This window comes from Misgurnus anguillicaudatus, chromosome 22 (genome assembly GCF_027580225.2).
Source record: "Misgurnus anguillicaudatus chromosome 22, ASM2758022v2, whole genome shotgun sequence".
Taxonomy (NCBI): Eukaryota; Metazoa; Chordata; class Actinopteri; order Cypriniformes; family Cobitidae; genus Misgurnus; species Misgurnus anguillicaudatus.
In genome coordinates this window covers 52,123,524-52,142,373 of record NC_073358.2, presented here as the reverse complement: position 1 = coordinate 52,142,373, position 18,850 = coordinate 52,123,524, and the positions used below count along the sequence as shown (strand labels likewise).

Genomic DNA, 18,850 nt, shown 5'->3' with positions numbered 1-18,850 from the left:
TAGACCGAACTTGAAGCCACGCATGATTTGCCTCCGATAACTCGCACAACGCACACGCGCCCTCATCTGCTTCTCCTATCCCCTACGCGGCCGCGCGGTCGCGCGCGCTGAAAGGGTGACCTCACGGTCGCGCGCTAAAGGGTGACGCAGCCTTTTTCGCGCAACTTTTGAACACGCCCTATAAACTTTAAAAATATATATATATTCATTAATTATTACCATTTGACAGTAGCGCAGTAACGCCGCCGAATGTAGCGAAGTAAAAGTACAGTTTTTTCACTAGAAATGTACTTGAGTAAGAGTAAAAGTACCCATCCTTAAATTTACTCTAAAAGTACTAGTTACCCGAAAAATGTACTCAAGTAAATGTAACGAAGTAAATGTAATTCGTTACTACCCACCTCTGGCCCTAAGCGTTAATACTCTGTCAAATAGTTTTATAACAGCGTCATGAATATTTTTCTTGACCTCAACTACAGTGATACAAACATTATTTGTCAATAAAATGTCATTAAGTGTTAATACTCTGTTAAATAGTTTTATAACAGCATCATGAATATTTTTCTTGACCTCAACTACAGTGGTACAAACATTATTTGTCAATAAAATGTCCTTAAGTGTTAATACTCTGTCAAATAGTTTTATATCAACATCATGAATATTCTTCAGTTCATAATGGGTTTTTTTTTAGTTTCCTTTAGGTGCTTAAAAATAAAATCTAATAATAATAATTAAACTTGATACATTTGTATTTTATTTCATTTGGAGACAGATTCACCTAAAATTAAATGAAAACAGTACAATAATGGGTTAAGCCATGCAGCGTTAGGTCCATATACTATAGCTGGACAGTTTATTACATTAAATTATTTACATTTATTGTTAGTTTTTCTTCTATGTCAGACAATTTTAGAGCCCTCTATGTGATGAAGAACAAGTTCTGTTAGTTGTCAGTTTTTTATGTAGTTGGCACATATGTAAAGTTGAGTATAATCTTTTGAACTGTCTGTTGCATTTTGTTAAGGTATTTAAAATAATTTGACGTATTAACACTTAATGACATTTTAACAACATGTTCCATTTGTACCACTGTAGTTGAGGTCAAGAAAAATATTTATGATGCTGTTATAAAACTATTTGACAGAGTATTAACACTTAATGACATTTAAATCACAGTTTAATGTAATGTTATTCCATAAAGCTAGTAATTTCTTAAGTTTGATAATTATTCTGTTATGTTATGATGTATTGGGTTATGTCAAGTTGTCATAAAAAAGACATCTCAAACAATGTCATCTTTGCATTAAAAATTACATAATTGAACAAATGACAATTAAAGTTGTCATAAACGTGCATAAAATCTTCATGTTCATGACACGTGGCATGTCATGATTATAAAGGTGTCATGACAGTCTTATGTGCACACCCCTTTAAGTAAAGTGTAACCAGCATTTTTCCCACCGATGTTTAGAAACAGCCAATGATCAGGGCCGAATATATCCTGACAATCAAAAAATGCAGTAAAATGAGTAAAAAGCAAAACTATCTGTATCTATCGGTAACGGTAGACGTCTTCGTCAGATATCAGTATTGGCATATAATTTTATATCTATATGTCCCTATATCTATATATCTATATTGAGATTGTTTTTAGATGCTGTATTATTATTACCTGTTGTTGATATGGCTGTAGTGACTGTTGTGGAGGTCATCTGAGTTATTGATACTGTCAATCCAGTCCCTGAATGGAAAAGACAAACAATGTCTTACAATAAAATACTTGTGACAGCAGCAGTGATGTTCTGAAGTTGTTTAACAGTAGTTTTACTGCAGGATTATCATATTAACAGGCAGTAACTCTACAGTAGTGTGTGACAGATGATCTATTTACTTCATCTTACTGTAAATGCCAAAACTTAAGGACAGACTATCAATTCAAGCATGTATTATTGAAAATAGGCCCCATGTATAATATAGAGATTGTTTGGACCTGCTGTGCTCCCTATAAATCCTCGGCCTGCAGTCTCTGTGTTGATAGACGGGACTGTGGTAGAACTTGAACCTGAAATACGAGAGTTATACAATCTTATTTAATATTCATATATTTTGTGGATATACACTCTTAACTAAAGGTACTTCACGATGCCATAGAAGAACCATTTGTAGTTACATAAAGACCTCTTTAACATTTGAGGGACATTTCTGTTTAAAAAATGTAGTATGAAAGGTTTTTCAGATTATAAAAAGGATTGGAAATGAAATGGTTCTTCTAGGGCATCAATGTCAAGCAGTGTATACAGCCCAAAACAATTCAAAACTGAAAATAAACAGAAGCTTTTAGGTTTAAAAAAAACTACTTGTTGTAAAATGTAAAATGAACAATAATTTTTTTAAATTCTTTTCATTTTAGTTTCTATGTAGGTCACTAATCACATTTTCTGAACATGTTAACTTTATTGCACTTTTTTGGAAAAGGGCAGGCATACAGTATCAAATACAAAAAAATGCATGTCATTTTTTACACAAATTATTACAATGCAAAAAGCTTATAATATAATTAGCGAAAAATCTTCAAAAATCATATAATTGCCACAAATCATCAAATAAAAGCATTTTCACTAGCAGTCTCAGACTTTAAGGGCTCTATCATACACCCAGTGCAATGCTAGTTTGCTAGTTTGAGCTCGGTGCAGTTGTCCTTTTCACGTCCAGCATCACGTTGTTTAAATAGCAAATGCATTTGTGCCCATGGGCGTTCTGGTCTGAAAACGAGGTGTGTTTAGGCGCTGTCAGGACTCTGCCTTGAAGTCTTATGTTATATTTGTATTGTGTCATGGTGGCAGAGTTCTGGCAGTCCCAGGCCTTGTGTGGAGGTTCATGCCTTGTTTTTGTGTGGCATGTGCCTCCGGTGTCTTGTCTTGTGACCCCGCCCCCTCGTTCTCCTGCTTATTAGTAATCATTGGTTTTCTCCCATCACCTGTTCCCGCTCGTTATCTTGTTTGGTTTATCCTATTTAATGTCAGTGTATCTTTAGTTCTGTGCAGGTTCATTATGTTGTGACATCGTGTTTCGTGTGTGTTCGAGTCTTGCTATCTAGTCAAGTTATCTAGTCAAGTCTTAGTGTTATCTGTCAGTTTCATGTTTTCGTGTTGTGTACCCCCTCGTGGGTTTTTGTTTTTGTAAAGAAATAAAGTGTTTTCTGTTTTTCCCCGACATCGTCTGCATTTGGGTTCATCTGTCCTGCTAATCCTCACAGGCGCATTGTTGACACGTTCCAGGTAACTAAACTAGACTACACCATTGATCAATTAAAACCTAAGTCAATGCAGCAATATTGTTTTTGTTATTTAAAGAGCGCGTTATATGGACCAATAAAAGAGATGACAACGCGCATTTGCTTAATACACACATAGACAGCACACATTTTTTTAAATATAAAATTAAAGGATTAACATTTAAAAGATTATTTTGGAGATAAATAAGGACTGATTACGAGATGTTAGAAGGCGTCTGTACCCTGGTAAGTAATTGAATGTTTAGAATTAAACAAATGGAATCATTGCATTTATTTTTAAATGGTTTTTTTTAAATGCTAGCCCACAGATTAATTGTATATGATGACTTTGTACCTGTGGATATGCTGAGATGAAAACCTTTTTTAAGTAATGCTTTTCAAAACACTCACGGCGCTGTCCGATTGCTGAAACGTTTCAGCTCTTCACACGTTTGTAAATTCTTTATCTGGTGTTTGTGACAAATAAAGTCTTTTTAGAGTAAAAACCTTTTCTTGCATATTTGTAAATTACATGAAGCTGGATGAGAAAATGAGTATTAAAATACTATTTCAGCTAAATATCTCTTGGTACAACAGAAGACATGGATTTTCTTTGCACATTGTACTGAGTGTGGCCAAACCCACCTGAGCAGATGACACCTGCATCCTCATGATGTCCGCAGTTATGAATCCCCCAGCCGAGGCTGTAACAGGTGGCCAGGTAGCTCTCCTGCCCATTACAGTTCACGTTATCCAGTAAAATCAGTCCCGTGCCGTAGCCAAAGTAGGCATTGGTCGTAGCGGTGTTCGCATGTCCACAGCCGATTTGATGACACACGACGTCCGCGTCCTTTATGCTCCAGTCATCATCGCAGACCGTTCCCCAGTTACCATGATAGTAGATCTCCACCCTCCCCTGGCACTGATCAGAACCTCCAGACAGACGTATGGTTCCGTCTCCTATACCACATATGAACTCAATGTTAGATATTTTCATATACAGTAAGTTAAACACAGTATCATCTAGTGGGAAACAAAAACCTTTTGGAAAAAATGTAAAACTATCTTGAAACTTTATGAAGATATGAAACACCCTTTCTTTGTCTAATATAAATTGACATTGGCTTCAGTTTAATCCTCAATGTTGGGTGTGGACAGGTTAAAGGTAATTTTAGTCTTCCAAGCTTAACACTGCATTGAATGCCATGCACAACAGATGGCTACGGTTTCAAGCAAACATATGCTGGCGTGTCTCATGTTCTCTTATTGGACTTCAATAACACACAGAAACAAAAGGTTTTCTCATCAGAGGAACGATCTCATCATTCCATACTATCAACATTTCCCTGAACTGTTTCCCATAAGATTACTTTATTACTCATTGACATCATAACCTTTAAATCAGATATAGGTGGCCTTCAGGGCCTTCATGGGAACATATAAGAAACAGAAGTTTAGGATGAACGCAGGCTCTTTAAATATAAAGTTAATAAAAAAAATAATAAAAGAGGATAAAATTGGAAACATAGATGTATAAATTGTACAAAATTCTTTGTGTTTGCGTGACAACTTACTAATTCCAGGGACTGGACTTGACGTTGTGGTCTCAAAACCTAATCGAGGTTCCATTACATTACTGTCTGTGTTGAGAGAGAGAGAGAGAGAGAGAGAGAGAGAGAGAGAGAGAGAGAGAGAGAGAGAGAGAGAGCTGTTATTTACTGCATATAATAAAATATACCAAGTGTGCTCAAAAATATAAAATGTGCTCTGAGTGCTTGGACCTTTCAACCCAAATGTTTTTGCATGGCAATCATAGCAAAATCTCTTAATCATCTGAAGTAAGTTAGATCCGTCACGCCGGTAAATATCACCTCTGCAGGAGATGGCCACATCCTCATAGTGATAGCAGTTGTGAATTCCCCATCCTTGATTCCCACATTGGCTCAGATCCATTTCTCCTCCTTTACAGTCCACGTTGTCCAGCAGGATGGGGCCGGAACCCTGACCGAACCTGGAGCTGCTCCCCACGGCCACGGCTAAACCGCAACCCAGCTGCCGGCAAACCACGTTAGCATCCACCATGTCCCAGTCATCATCACACACCGTTCCCCACGTGCCGTTGTGAAGGATTTCAATACGACCTTCACACTGATCTCTGCCATTCATCAGCCGTACTGTAGCTTTAGTGAGAAACAACAACAACAGGTAATGAGAATAACACACAAGAGTTGATGGTGTGATGGAGTGACTTTATATACTTACAAGCTTTTATACTTCATTATATTTCTCTTTCTGTATAAAATGTTGTGTTTATGTATTCGTTTAAAGCAATAGTACTGTGACAGTACCATGATGGTTTCACCTTAAAATGTGCCATGGTGCTGAATAATTAACGCATTCATATATGCTAGTACAGTAATACAGTGAAGTTCAATTTTCATTGGTGGCTTGATTGTAAAGAACTAAAACATTGCAATAAATAAATAGTTTTGAAGAGGAATATTAACCTTTTCTCTGTCTACACCTATGCTACGTTCAATTTTGAATGTGTTGTTTGTATCCTCTTCAAAAATTGCCATGGTCAATCTCCAAAAACATGGTATTACTGTAGTACTTTTATAGTACAACATTGCCTTTACTGTACTATATACAGTAGTACCGCCCTGGTAAATCTTCAAAAACGTGGTATTACTGTATTACTTTTATAGTACAACATTACTTTTACAGTAGTACCACCCTGATAAATCTCTAAAAACATGGTATTACTGTAGTACTTTTATAGTACAACATTACTTTTACAGTACTATATACATAGTACCGCCCTGGTAAATCTCCCAAAACGTTTTATTACTGTAGTACTTTTATAGTACAACATTACTTTTACAGTACTATATACATAGTATCCCCCTGGTAAATCTCCCAAAACGTTGTATTACTGTAGTACTTTAATACTACAACATTACTTTTACAGTACTATATACAGTAGTACCGCCCTGGTAAATCTCCAAAAACGTGGTATTACTGTAGTAGTACAACATTACTTTTACAGTACTACATACATAGTACCACCCTGGTAAATCTCCAAAAACGTGGTATTACTGTAGTACTTTTATAGTACAACATTACTTTTACAGTACTATATACATAGTACCACCCTGGTAAATCTCCAAAAACGTGGTATTACTGTAGTACTTTTATAGTACAACATTACTTTTACAGTACTATATACAGTAGTACCGCCCTGGTAAATCTCCAAAAACGTGGTATTACTGTAGTACTTTTATAGTACAACATTACTTTTACAGTACTATATACAGTAGTACCACCCTGGTAAATCTCCAAAAACGTGGTATTACTGTAGTACTTTTATAGTACAGCATTACTTTTACAGTACTATATACATAGTACCACCCTGGTAAATCTCCCAAAACGTTGTATTACTGTAGTACTTTTATAGTACAACATTACTTTTACAGTACTATATACTTTAGTACCACCCTGGTAAATCTCCAAAAACTTGGTATTACTGTAGTACTTTTATACTGTAGTACAACATTACTTTTACAGTACTATATACTTTAGTACCACCCTGGTAAATCTCCAAAAACGTGGTATTACTGTAGTACTTTTATAGTACAACATTACTTTTACAGTACTATATACAGTAGTACTGCCCTGGTAAATCTCCAAAAACGTGGTATTACTGTAGTACTTTTATAGTACAACATTACTTTTACAGTACTATATACTTTAGTACCACCCTGGTAAATCTCCAAAAACTTGGTATTACTGTAGTACTTTTATACTGTAGTACAACATTACTTTTACAGTACTATATACTTTAGTACCACCCTGGTAAATCTCCAAAAACGTGGTATTACTGTAGTACTTTTATAGTACAACATTACTTTTACAGTACTATATACTTTAGTACCACCCTGGTAAATCTCCAAAAACTTGGTATTACTGTAGTACTTGTATACTGTAGTACAACATTACTTGTACAGTACTATATACTTTAGTACCACCCTGGTAAATCTCCAAAAACTTGGTATTACTGTAGTACTTTTATAGTACAACATTACTTTTACAGTACTATATACATAGTACCGCCCTGGTAAATCTCCAAAAACGTGGTATTACTGTAGTACTTTTATAGTACAACATTACTTTTACAGTACTATATGCAGTAGTACCGTCCTGGTAAATCTCCAAAAACGTGGTATTACTGTAGTACTTTTATAGTACAACATTACTTTTACAGTACTATATACTTTAGTACCACCATGGTAAATCTCCAAAAACGTGGTATTACTGTAGTACTTTTATAGTACAACATTACTTTTACAGTACTATATACTTTAGTACCACCCTGGTAAATCTCCAAAAACGTGGTATTACTGTAGTACTTTTATAGTACAACATTACTTTTACAGTACTATATACTTTAGTACCACCCTGGTAAATCTCCAAAAACTTGGTATTACTGTAGTACTTTTATAGTACAACATTACTTTTACAGTACTATATACATAGTACCGCCCTGGTAAATCTCCAAAAACTTGGTATTACTGTAGTACTTTTATACAGTAGTATAACATTACTTTTACAGTACTATATACTTTAGTACCACCCTGGTAAATCTCCAAAAACTTGGTATTACTGTAGTACTTTTATACTGTAGTACAACATTACTTTTACAGTACTATATACTTTAGTACCACCCTGGTAAATCTCCAAAAACGTGGTATTACTGTAGTACTTTTATAGTACAACATTACTTTTACAGTACTATATACTTTAGTACCACCCTGGTAAATCTCCAAAAACTTGGTATTACTGTAGTACTTTTATAGTACAACATTACTTTTACAGTACTATATACTTTAGTACCACCCTGGTAAATCTCCAAAAACTTGGTATTACTGTAGTACGTTTATACTGTAGTACAACATTACTTTTACAGTACTATATACATAGTACCGCCCTGGTAAATCTCCAAAAACTTGGTATTACTGTAGTACTTTTATACAGTAGTATAACATTACTTTTACAGTACTATATACTTTAGTACCACCCTGGTAAATCTCCAAAAACTTGGTATTACTGTAGTACTTTTATACAGTAGTATAACATTACTTTTACAGTACTATATACTTTAGTACCACCCTGGTAAATCTCCAAAAACTTGGTATTACTGTAGTACTGTTTTATAGTACAACATTACTTTTGCAGTACTATATTACCATCTTACCATGCAAATAAAACAATCAAACAAACATGGTAATACCATGGTACTTTATAGCAATTGTGCTGTATATGTACTCAGCCAAAGTTTATATTATGCCATCTGCTGGTGGAGCAAAGCAGGGTTGCTCTAATATGATAATATAATAGATCCAGTAAGAATGTGCCTAATCCCCTTCAATTTAAGGCACATTTTAAATCCAAATATGACACATGACTCCAAAAATGAATGAAATGAAAATAGAGAGAGGCATAGTGCAAGAAAAGTGAGCAAATAATCTTTTTCCCTTAGAAACAAATCTGTTAATCTTACAGTCCCTGTGTAGCTGACAGTGGGCGAGGACTCATCTTAAAGTCCTGTGGTGATTTACAAACATGTTAAGGTGAAGTAAGAAAAGCTAAGATGGATAAACTGTAATTGTGAATCGCTCACCTTGTGGCTGCGTTGCCATTGGGGGTGTTGTATTATTGGCTGTGAGAAAAAAACAAGAGAGAGAGAGAAACAAAATGATTGGTCAAATGATTTGTTGAAAGGAGGTTTTTGGCCCTCCATGCCTACAGTCCTCTATATCTACTGTATTTTTTCCTGTAATTTAAGACAGGAAAATAATTCAGCTCGTTCTGGAGTTTGAGTTTCAGATCAACTTATGACAAAATTGTCCATAGAAATATGTGTTAATATTTTACATGCTTTTAAAATGCATTATTACTATTTGTTATCTACTAGTACTCTGAGACACATTGTACTGCAGTATGATGCTTGCATGGGCAATTTAAAGAATTTAAGTAAAAAACTTTAGATCAAGTGTGTCCAACTATATACAAAACCACTGAGTAAAAGTGATTAACGAGTCCGTGGAGAGAAATGATGTCTAGACAACTTTGTGATGTTTGTTCAGAAGGGTTTTTCTACAAAGTTCCGGCTTCTCTCTGTGGACATTTTTCCTCAATAGTTTGTTATCCTCCATTGGGGGACATCTAATGTTAATGCCTTTACAAACTGTTGAATGAAACTGTAAATCAATGGTGTGCGATTTCAGTGCCTCACAAAGGAAAATAATCTTTTTATAGGCCAATTCACAGGCGGTTCTGCTTATATATATATCTTTCCCTGAAACTTCAGTCCATCACTACTCTAAAACATGTATTAGGTGTTTGTAAGAACCCCAGCTAGATATTAGTATTTTCCTTATGGTGGGAATTAGGACTGATTTTGAGTTCAAGGTCTAAATTTGTTCGCCCTGGCTGATGAGTTGATGTCCCAACAATGAAATCTTGATGGTCATATAAATTAATACAACAGATGATCTGTGTAATATTACTAATGGGATTACATGAAAAGTTTATTCTGTAATGATACTTACAAACAGTTGTTGATCTTCGTGTAACCTTGAGGTCTCCTGTACACAGAAAAACAAACAGATCAAAATAGTCTTTTTACTCACTTCTGTTTGACAGCACGATACACACACACTTTACACCGACATGTCTCATATTTTGGTCCAAAGATTTTGGTCTTTAAGTTCTGACTTAACACATGCAGTAATATTTGGACAGTAAATATCTTATAATCAAAAGTCATGATGTGACACAGGTGTGATAAACAACCATAAAGACCCTGACAGACACTTTGAACTGTGATTGTAAAATATAAAGGCTCACAGTTCAGTTTTTAACTCACCAAACTGAATGACGGTGGTGACGGTCAACAGCAGGAGTGATGCTAATAGACAGACGAGAATCCAGACAGCAGATCTCCAGCGTCTGCGCACACCGTCTGTACCACGCTGACCTTGCATGGCAGAATGAATCTGCACAAACACACAAATAACTTTACTGAGTGTCCAAATTACGTCTCTTTCCCATCTGCTTTTCTTCTGTGTTTTCTCTCTCTTTCATTACTATAATACATCTGAGCATAACATTGCAAGGTTCAGACGTATTAGTATAAACATAAATGACAGATCGTTTCTGTGTCCATGTGCTTTGCTGTTCATGTGACTATGTTGTGGTGTTGGCCACTTCATAATTTATATATATTTTTGCAATTATTTTTTCTTCTTTGAAGGGCCATTTTCATATAAGATGGAAAAACAGGTCTAGTTTAATATGACACCTGTTATTTATCATATTAATTGTCAACGTGTCCAATAGTCAAAGACAAAGTATCATTAGATTATAATTTATTTATGAGGACAATGCAATTTGCAGGGATACCATTTTTTTTTACAATATATTTAAAACATTTCCCAATTTATTCTCTTCTTCTTTCATGTAAAATTGCCTTGAAGCAATGCAACATTGTAAAATAGCGCTATATAAATAAATACATATATATAAATATATATGAGAATAGATTAATCTAGATTAATCTCATACAAAATAAAAGTAATTTTTTGCTCAATATATGAGTTTGTTATACATGTAAATATTATGTATATTTAAACACACACACATACATATTTTTACATTTAAGAAATGTTTTATTTAAATATCGTTTTTTATTTATAAATAATTTAGAATATATAAAAATATAAGTAAATGTTTCTTAAAAACATAATAATTACACACAGCACAAACTCATATGTCAAAAAAGTACTTTTATTTTGTATGAGATTTATATATATATATATATAATATATTTATATATGAACACAGTATATATTCATGAGTAAAACAGTAATGTTTTTAAGAATGCAACTCATGCTATGAATCTTGATTTAAAAGATGCTTGAATGCTTTGAATGTTGGCAGCTTTTGGTTTATGACCCAAGTGTGAAGTTGGACCATTTGTTGAGACTGTTATATACTGCCCCCCCCCCACACACACACACACAGTACTAAGGTAAACACACACAAACAACACATACACCCAAAACAAAAGACTACACAACTACACAATGTTTTATGATTTAAAAGAATTGCAACAATTCAAAAATGATAAAGATTGCTATGCAGTCTCAGGTGTATTTTTCATATCCAATTTATCGATTAAGTTTTTAGTCTTCAAACTCTTGATATAAACTTTGTATTTTTATATCTTTAATATATCCCAATACTCCATTTTCCTTTAATTTTGCCTAAATCCGTCCTGACCTTACAGTACACTGGAATGTGTGTAAATGGTGGGATACAGCTCAGAATCCTCGATTCGGGAGAGAATATGATATTCCACGGAGCAGATAGTGAACATTCCGGGCCTCGCGCGCACAAAAAGACATTTCTGCTGTCTGTGCTCCTAAACGCTGCTTCCTGCGAATCTGTCACTGCGACTTTCCAAAACGCTCAGGCAGTTGATGACACCGCTGGGGCGCCGTTTGTCTCTCAGCCCGTGGGACTGAAGCCCTGCGGGGCAGGAGGGGTGAATGTTTGGGCAAGTGGTAGTTTATGGACGAAGATGATAGGCCTACAACTCAGATGCCATACAGGAAAACACTGCAAAAAATGACTTTACTTATTTCTTGTTTTCAGTACAAATATCTAGAAATTCTTAAATCTAAATGTATTTTCTTGATGAGCAAAATGGCCTCAGAAAATAAGTTTAGGTTTTAGACAAAAAAATATAAAATTTAAATGAATTTGTGCTTAAAACAAGCAAAAATATCTGCCAATGGGGTGAGAAATTAAGAAAAAAAGTAAACTTCTTTCAAGTTTTTTTTCTCACCCCATTGTCACATTATTTTAGCTTGTTTTAAGCACATATTCACTTAAATTGTATATTTTTTTGTCTAAAAACTAGATTTTTTCCTAGGTTCATTTTGCTCATTAATCTTAGTTTAAGAACTTTTAGGTATTTGTGCTGAAAACAAGACAACAATACTAAGTACGAAAGTCATTTTGTGAAGTGCATTATTGCTCTTTTATAGCTCACACTGCAAAAAAATATTTTCAAGAAATAAAAAATCTTAGTATTTTTGTCTTGTTTTCAGTAAAAATATCAAAAAATTCTTAAATTAAGATGCTTTTTCTTGATGAGCAAAACGACCCAAGAAAATAAGTCTAGTTTTTAGACCAAAAATTTCAAATTGAAGTGATTTTGTGCATAAAACAAGCAAAGAAATCTGCCAATTGGGTAAGCAAAAAAATCTTGAACATTTTTCTTAAACACTAGAAAAATTCGAAATAAATTTGATATTTTTGGTCTAATAACTAGACTTATTTTCTTGGGTCGTTTTGCTCATCAAGAAAAAGTATATTAATTTAGGAATTTTTAGATATTTTTGCTGAAAACAAGACAAAAATACTAAGATTTTTTTTTCTTGAAAATCATTTTTTGCAGTGCAGAGACTTTTCTGATATGCTTCATCTAAGTATCATTCACATTTTAAGTATGTTTATCCTAAAATTTCTAGAAAGAAAACTGTAAATAGTGTACATTAGATCATTTACTTGAATGTTTTGAAAATGTTTTGATAATATGAAGAGAAATGTTTGAGCTTTTGATCACAGACTTTGCACAGTTTGAATCTTAGAAAAATTTGGGCCTTTTTCTCCAGATTAAAATCTGAGAATCAAACTTTTCTGAATCTGAAAAGCCAAATTTTCAGTGTTTATATTTTTCTTACGAAAACAACTCTTGCAATGCAAAAAATGACTTTCTTACTTATTTTTTTTGTCTTGTTTACAGTACAAATATCTAAAAAATATGCTTTTTTTGATGAGCATAGTGACCTAAGAAAAAAATCTAGTTTTTAGACAAAAAATATTCAATTTAAGTGAATTTGTGCTTAAAACAAGTAAACATATCTGCCAATGGGTTGAGAACATTTTAGTGATAAAAAAAAAAACTTTTTTCTTATCCCCTTGGCTTGCATGTGTCCATGCAGTTTATTTAAATTGTGTCCTGGATATAAAGAGCTAAACTCTCTCAGAAAGTCAATTGTTCAGTCAATTAGCGTTTATGATTTTCGAACACATTACTGTAGTCGTCTCATGCGCCCGTGCGACCGCACATTAAATGGTTTGGTTGTGAGGCCTGGAAATGAATCTAGTCACTAATATGATGTTTTTCAATACTCCATTCATGGCTGGATGCTGCATGGATTCATCAGGGAATAATGTTGTCTTTTGTGTTGCCTGATTTCCCCTCCCTCTCCTTCTTACACTGACGGAGAGCTGATAGATCCCAGCACTCGCAAAACCACACGGAGAGAACTGTCGCTATCTCATGCTTTCAAATGACAATTTTTGTCAAAAATGATCTATTGAAGTCCACATTCATTTTCTAATAATAAAATAAATAATGCCATTTCATTTCTATTATGCAACTTTGTCAAAAGCAACTTAAAAGCATTTATTTGAAAGCTGAACCCATGACCTGCAGCTGCAGGGACATTATAATGTCCCTATATAATATAAGTCCAATAAACCAAATCAAAAACTACTTTTATAAAGATCAAGCATTAAGGATTCTTATGCAATAACAACTTTTTTTTGAGATATTGTGTGAAAGCTCATTGTCTTATAGTAAAAATCTCCTTTTCTCCAATAACATTGCCTTTGATTTTCATTATCACATAGCAAGGTAAACATACCTCTGATGAAAAGGAGTTTCTTCACGCGCAAGATAAAAGTTCCCTCAAAAATGAGTTTAAAGCAAACAGTCCTTTGAGTTCAGATGTCTTGTAGCTCACAGGACAGTGATCCAACAGTCAAGAGTTCAAGTTTGGATGGATAAATGAAGAACAAGTTCATCCGACTGAAGTGTCACGATGTCTTTCATCGCCGTAACCTTGAGAGACTATAAGTACCTGCTTTCTCTATCCCAGATTACGTAAAACAGAAAAACATCCCCAGCATTGTATGGTAATGCAGTGACACCTCATCGCCGCCTGGTTTGTGTAGAAAAGAATGAAGAGGAAAAGGGAGGAGAAATCAGACAAAGTTAAAGCCAACCCTTCACAGCTATCCCAGCATCTCTAGTTACAGGTGCTGCTTATGAAAGGTGCGGCCCTGTTTGTCTCAAACTCTTTACAGTAACCACAAAATAAACCTGTGTGTGTGTGTGTCTTTCACATTTTTGGATCTACTACCCCCTCCTTTTTAAAATCATTTTAAACATTCAGGATTTCTTCTCATTCAGGTTTGATTGTTTGCGGCTGATTGACACTTTCTGTAATAATTATTGCTCATATCCCTCATTTCATGCTTTTGATTCAACACTTCTGTATATTTACATGCAGTTGATTTATTTAGCAGATGCTTTTATCCAATGTGACTATCAATATACTGTATAAGTCCATAGTATTGTAACTCATGATGCCAAACTATTTTTTGGCTAAATGGTTTTATGACAAAAAAATGAAGTGCAAAGGATGTATTTTTCTGTATATTTGATCAATCTCACACTGTCAGGATCAATGCTTTGGCACTTCTGCAGTCTCATACAGTTTATATTTATGATCTGTGTCCCTGGACCACAAAACCAGTCTAGATTGCTGTTTCACACATTAATAAAAAAGAGATTAATCAAACTGCAAATAAATATAAAGAAAGCTACTAAACAACATAATGACTCACTTCTGCTACATCACTGTAAAAAATTTCTAAACTAGCTGCCAGTAACTTACCGTAGATTTTACATTTATGTTATTTCTTGGCAACATTTTGTTTGAAGTTAAATGAACATGAAATATTTGTAGTCTTTATCTTCTACAGTAAATTACTGGCAACCAGCTGCAAAATTACAGCAAATTTTTTACAGTGTACTAATAAGTTTGACTTTACAGTACAATGAATGTCTTATTTGCATCTGAGATCATGACAGTGTAAAGGGAAATATAAAGTATATATCCATCCATTTGGCCCAATGGTGGAAACCAAACATCATGGCAGAATTAAGGATCATCGCGCGTTCTGTCTTTTCCGGTGCTTATCAATGACGTTTTAACATTACGCAACCTAATATCTGACTATAAAAGATATGTGTCGATATGTGAACAGTGTCATACATGATTCTGAATCAAATTGATGTAATTGTAGAATTTGGATAAACGTTTGATCATTCTATTTAACTTATCGTTATATTGACTCGTTCAAGTGGATCTCAATTATCGCTTCGAAATCCTTGCATCAGCTGCTGCAGGTTCACGATCACAAACTCGACCATACAACTAAGAAGTTTGTCAGACCTTATAATGGCAGTCAATACGTCAATGTTTAACTCTGGGAAAGTAGAGATAACTAGTTCGTCAGACAAAATAGCTAAAGACAGTCGATTCGTCGATGCTTAAGCCTGTAGTTAAAATTAAGTGGTTCGTCAGACCAAAATAATATAACGAAAAGGCAGACGATACGTCAAACTTAACCCTATTAAGAGTAGGTGGTTCATCAGAGCAAATAACTAAAACACAAAATGGCAGACAATACGCCTACTTAATCCTGGTCGTAGATTTGGGGTAACAAAGGATACATCAGTTTACTTGTAGTCAATAATTCAGAGTAAGGCAGAATAAATGCAAACGTAAAAATGTATTAACCAGGTATAAAAACATAATTCAGAAGCCAATTCAAATACGAAACAATCAAACGAAAAACCATTGCATACCTGGTAAAGAGATGAAGATCTGGTTACAGATTCCTCAAAATAAAATAAAAATACATGATCTAGATTCTATTGGGGTAGGGGCGTGTTTGTTTAGGTGATTTCAAATATCAACATTTGCTTCAGAGATCATGCACCCTGCTTTTAAATGACTGCTAAATAAACTCAAATGACTGGGACGGTGCATTTAAATTTAAGTCAAGCCTTGTAACGTGATTTAGGGGAATTAAGGTGAAGGAAGACTTATTTATTTCTGAAGCGGAAATATTTCTAACCTAACCCTGACAACAGGCTACATATTGCACACAAATAATTCTGCTTTTAAATCTCGTGTTGCGTCAGTCAGATTCTCTATTATGGACAGAGGCCGTCCGCCTAATGAGTCGGACTCGTGGGTGACGTTGTATATATTTGTAGCAATGGCCAACAATACATTGTATGGGTCAAATTTGTCGATTTTAATGCCAAAAAGCATTAGGATACTTAGATCATACTGCATGAAGATATTTTTCTTTTTCAGATGATGTATGAATTTCAATTTTTTGGTCCAGGGTCAGTTATCATCTTCACATATCTCCACAGTGACATATAAATATGTACGGTCCTAATATTTATTTACGTACAGATATGTACATTTGGAACCCATATACCTTTACAATACTAATATGCGCTGTTCAGGTACAAAGGTGTACTTTTTGAAAGGGTGCCACCGCTTTTGAAACTTCTTTGCTGATTAACATGCCAGTCAGATAGTTTCTTCTTGTCTATGTGAGCAGTTTCTGGCCTAGATCATCTGTAATGTGACCCTTGGACAATTCATATTATAGATAGTAACATGACCTCATGGTTTTCTGCAGTACGACGATCTATAATAACAGATTGTCAAACAAGCTAATCTCTCTTGAGCTGAGGGATAAACCTGCACATGTTAAGCTCTTCTTTTATCCTGACTGATCAAGGCTCACTTGAACCATAACATCCACCTGATCGATGGTCCAGCGGAAATACAACTGAATCTCTTTCATCTGGTCAATTCAGAGCTTCTTAGGCTTTTTCCCGGTTTTGTGGTTAGCCTTAAACCGTTGCTCTTCCTCTCCCACAATTCCACTGGGCAGGGCGGATGCTTGTGCTGAAACTGAAGTGTTTAAGTGCTTCACACCCTCACTAGCTCTCACCACTCGATTTACAACCAGCTGCTCTGATGGCCAGAAAGTAGGTTACATAAAGACAAGATAAAACAAACAAAAGAAGAAAAACAGAAACCAAGAAGAAATATGGATCATCAGCTGGAAACAAGGATCAGCAGGAAAAATGTAAAAAAATTATCAAATAATTAAATTACAATTTAAAAGGTTCTTACATTTTTGAAGTTTCATTAGTTTATCATTTTTGATAAACAGCCATTAAAACATCTTGAAAAGAGTTTATGGAATATTTACAATCCAAAACTTAAAAAAATCCAAATGCTGAAGAAATTTTGCATCATATTGTTTTTAGAAATAAAATAAAATGATTTAAGTACACTGTAAAAAAATTCCGTAGAAATTACAGTGTTATTGCAGCTGGGTTGCCGGTAATTGACGTTAATTTAAATTTATGTTATTTACTGGCAAGAGTTTGTTTAAAGTTAAATAAATTTTAAATATTAACAAGTCTTTATCTTTACAGAATAAAACTATACAATAACAGCCTCATGCAAAGCATTCTGGGAACCAGAAATCATCATCAACCTTTTTCTGTTTTTTCCTTCAGATTTTGTTTCCCAGAATGTTTTGCTTGATGCTGTTATTTTAGTTTTACTCTGTAAAGACAAAGACTTGTAAATGTTTAATGTTCATTTAACTTTAAACAAAATGTTGCCAGTAAAAAACATAAATTTAAATCTACGGTAAGTTACCGGCAACCCAGCTGCAATTTCTACGGAATTTTTTTTACAGTAGGAGAAGAATCAATACATTTAACGATACATTTATTGTAATTACACTGAAAAAAATTATTCATTGAATTTAATCAAAAAAAATTTAAGGTAAGTGGTTGCAATCAATTTATTTAAGCTACATTTAAACAAAAGTTTTATATTTTATTTTACGTTACTAATTTTTTTGTTTAAATGTAGCTTAAATAAATTGATTGCAACCACTTACCTTAAAAAAATTGATTAAATTCAATGAATCATTTTTTTCAGTGTAGGATATTTTAGGCAAACATCATTTTATTGATTTTATTTGCCTGCTACAGATTTGTTTTTGAATTGTTATAAATCTGATATATATATATATATATATATATATATATATATATATATATATATATATATATATATATATATATATATTATTATTATTATTTTTTTTTTATGATCACTGTAAATCTTAATGATTTGAGGTCAACTTCTTTACATTTGTATAATGCAGATGTTGTTTAGTAGGACAGTAGGACACATTTGATGTAAGTTATGACCTCTATTGTTTAGTTGAAGTATTTAGGTTTTGGGGACGTCGCTCCAAGGTGAAATTGTAGATTTCTATTATCATCTTTTCATCTTAATTTCTCTCACCCCACCTTACATTCAAGAAGAATTTTTTTTACATTTAAGATAAATAATTATTAGATTTTCTCACACTCAGATTTAAAAAGGCCGTGACAAGTGTTTGGATACGATGTCACACCTCTACATGTCTAAACACCGGTTTCAAGGTTAGTCCTAGACTAAAACACATATTTGAGCCGTCTCAACTGAAATAAACTTGCGCTGCCATTGATTTGTCTCAAGATACACACCGGTA

The 18,850-nt window shown here is 34.0% G+C and overlaps 1 protein-coding gene across 1 annotated transcript in view; it reads right to left on the bottom strand.

Annotated features, from left to right (window-relative positions):
- LOC129439516 (scavenger receptor cysteine-rich domain-containing group B protein) overlaps positions 1-10,320 on the bottom strand; it is a 32,193-nt gene extending 21,873 nt beyond the window's left edge. The window contains exons 1-8 of the mRNA XM_073860806.1: positions 10,203-10,320; positions 9,886-9,921; positions 8,955-8,993; positions 5,146-5,448; positions 4,849-4,914; positions 3,920-4,234; positions 1,991-2,062; positions 1,673-1,741 (exon numbers count right to left, since the gene is read on the bottom strand). Of these exons, the coding sequence (XP_073716907.1) occupies positions 1,673-1,741; positions 1,991-2,062; positions 3,920-4,234; positions 4,849-4,914; positions 5,146-5,448; positions 8,955-8,993; positions 9,886-9,921; positions 10,203-10,320 (1,018 nt within the window). The remainder of the gene's footprint in view (positions 1-1,672; positions 1,742-1,990; positions 2,063-3,919; positions 4,235-4,848; positions 4,915-5,145; positions 5,449-8,954; positions 8,994-9,885; positions 9,922-10,202) is intronic.
- Positions 10,321-18,850: the final 8,530 nt, after the last annotated feature.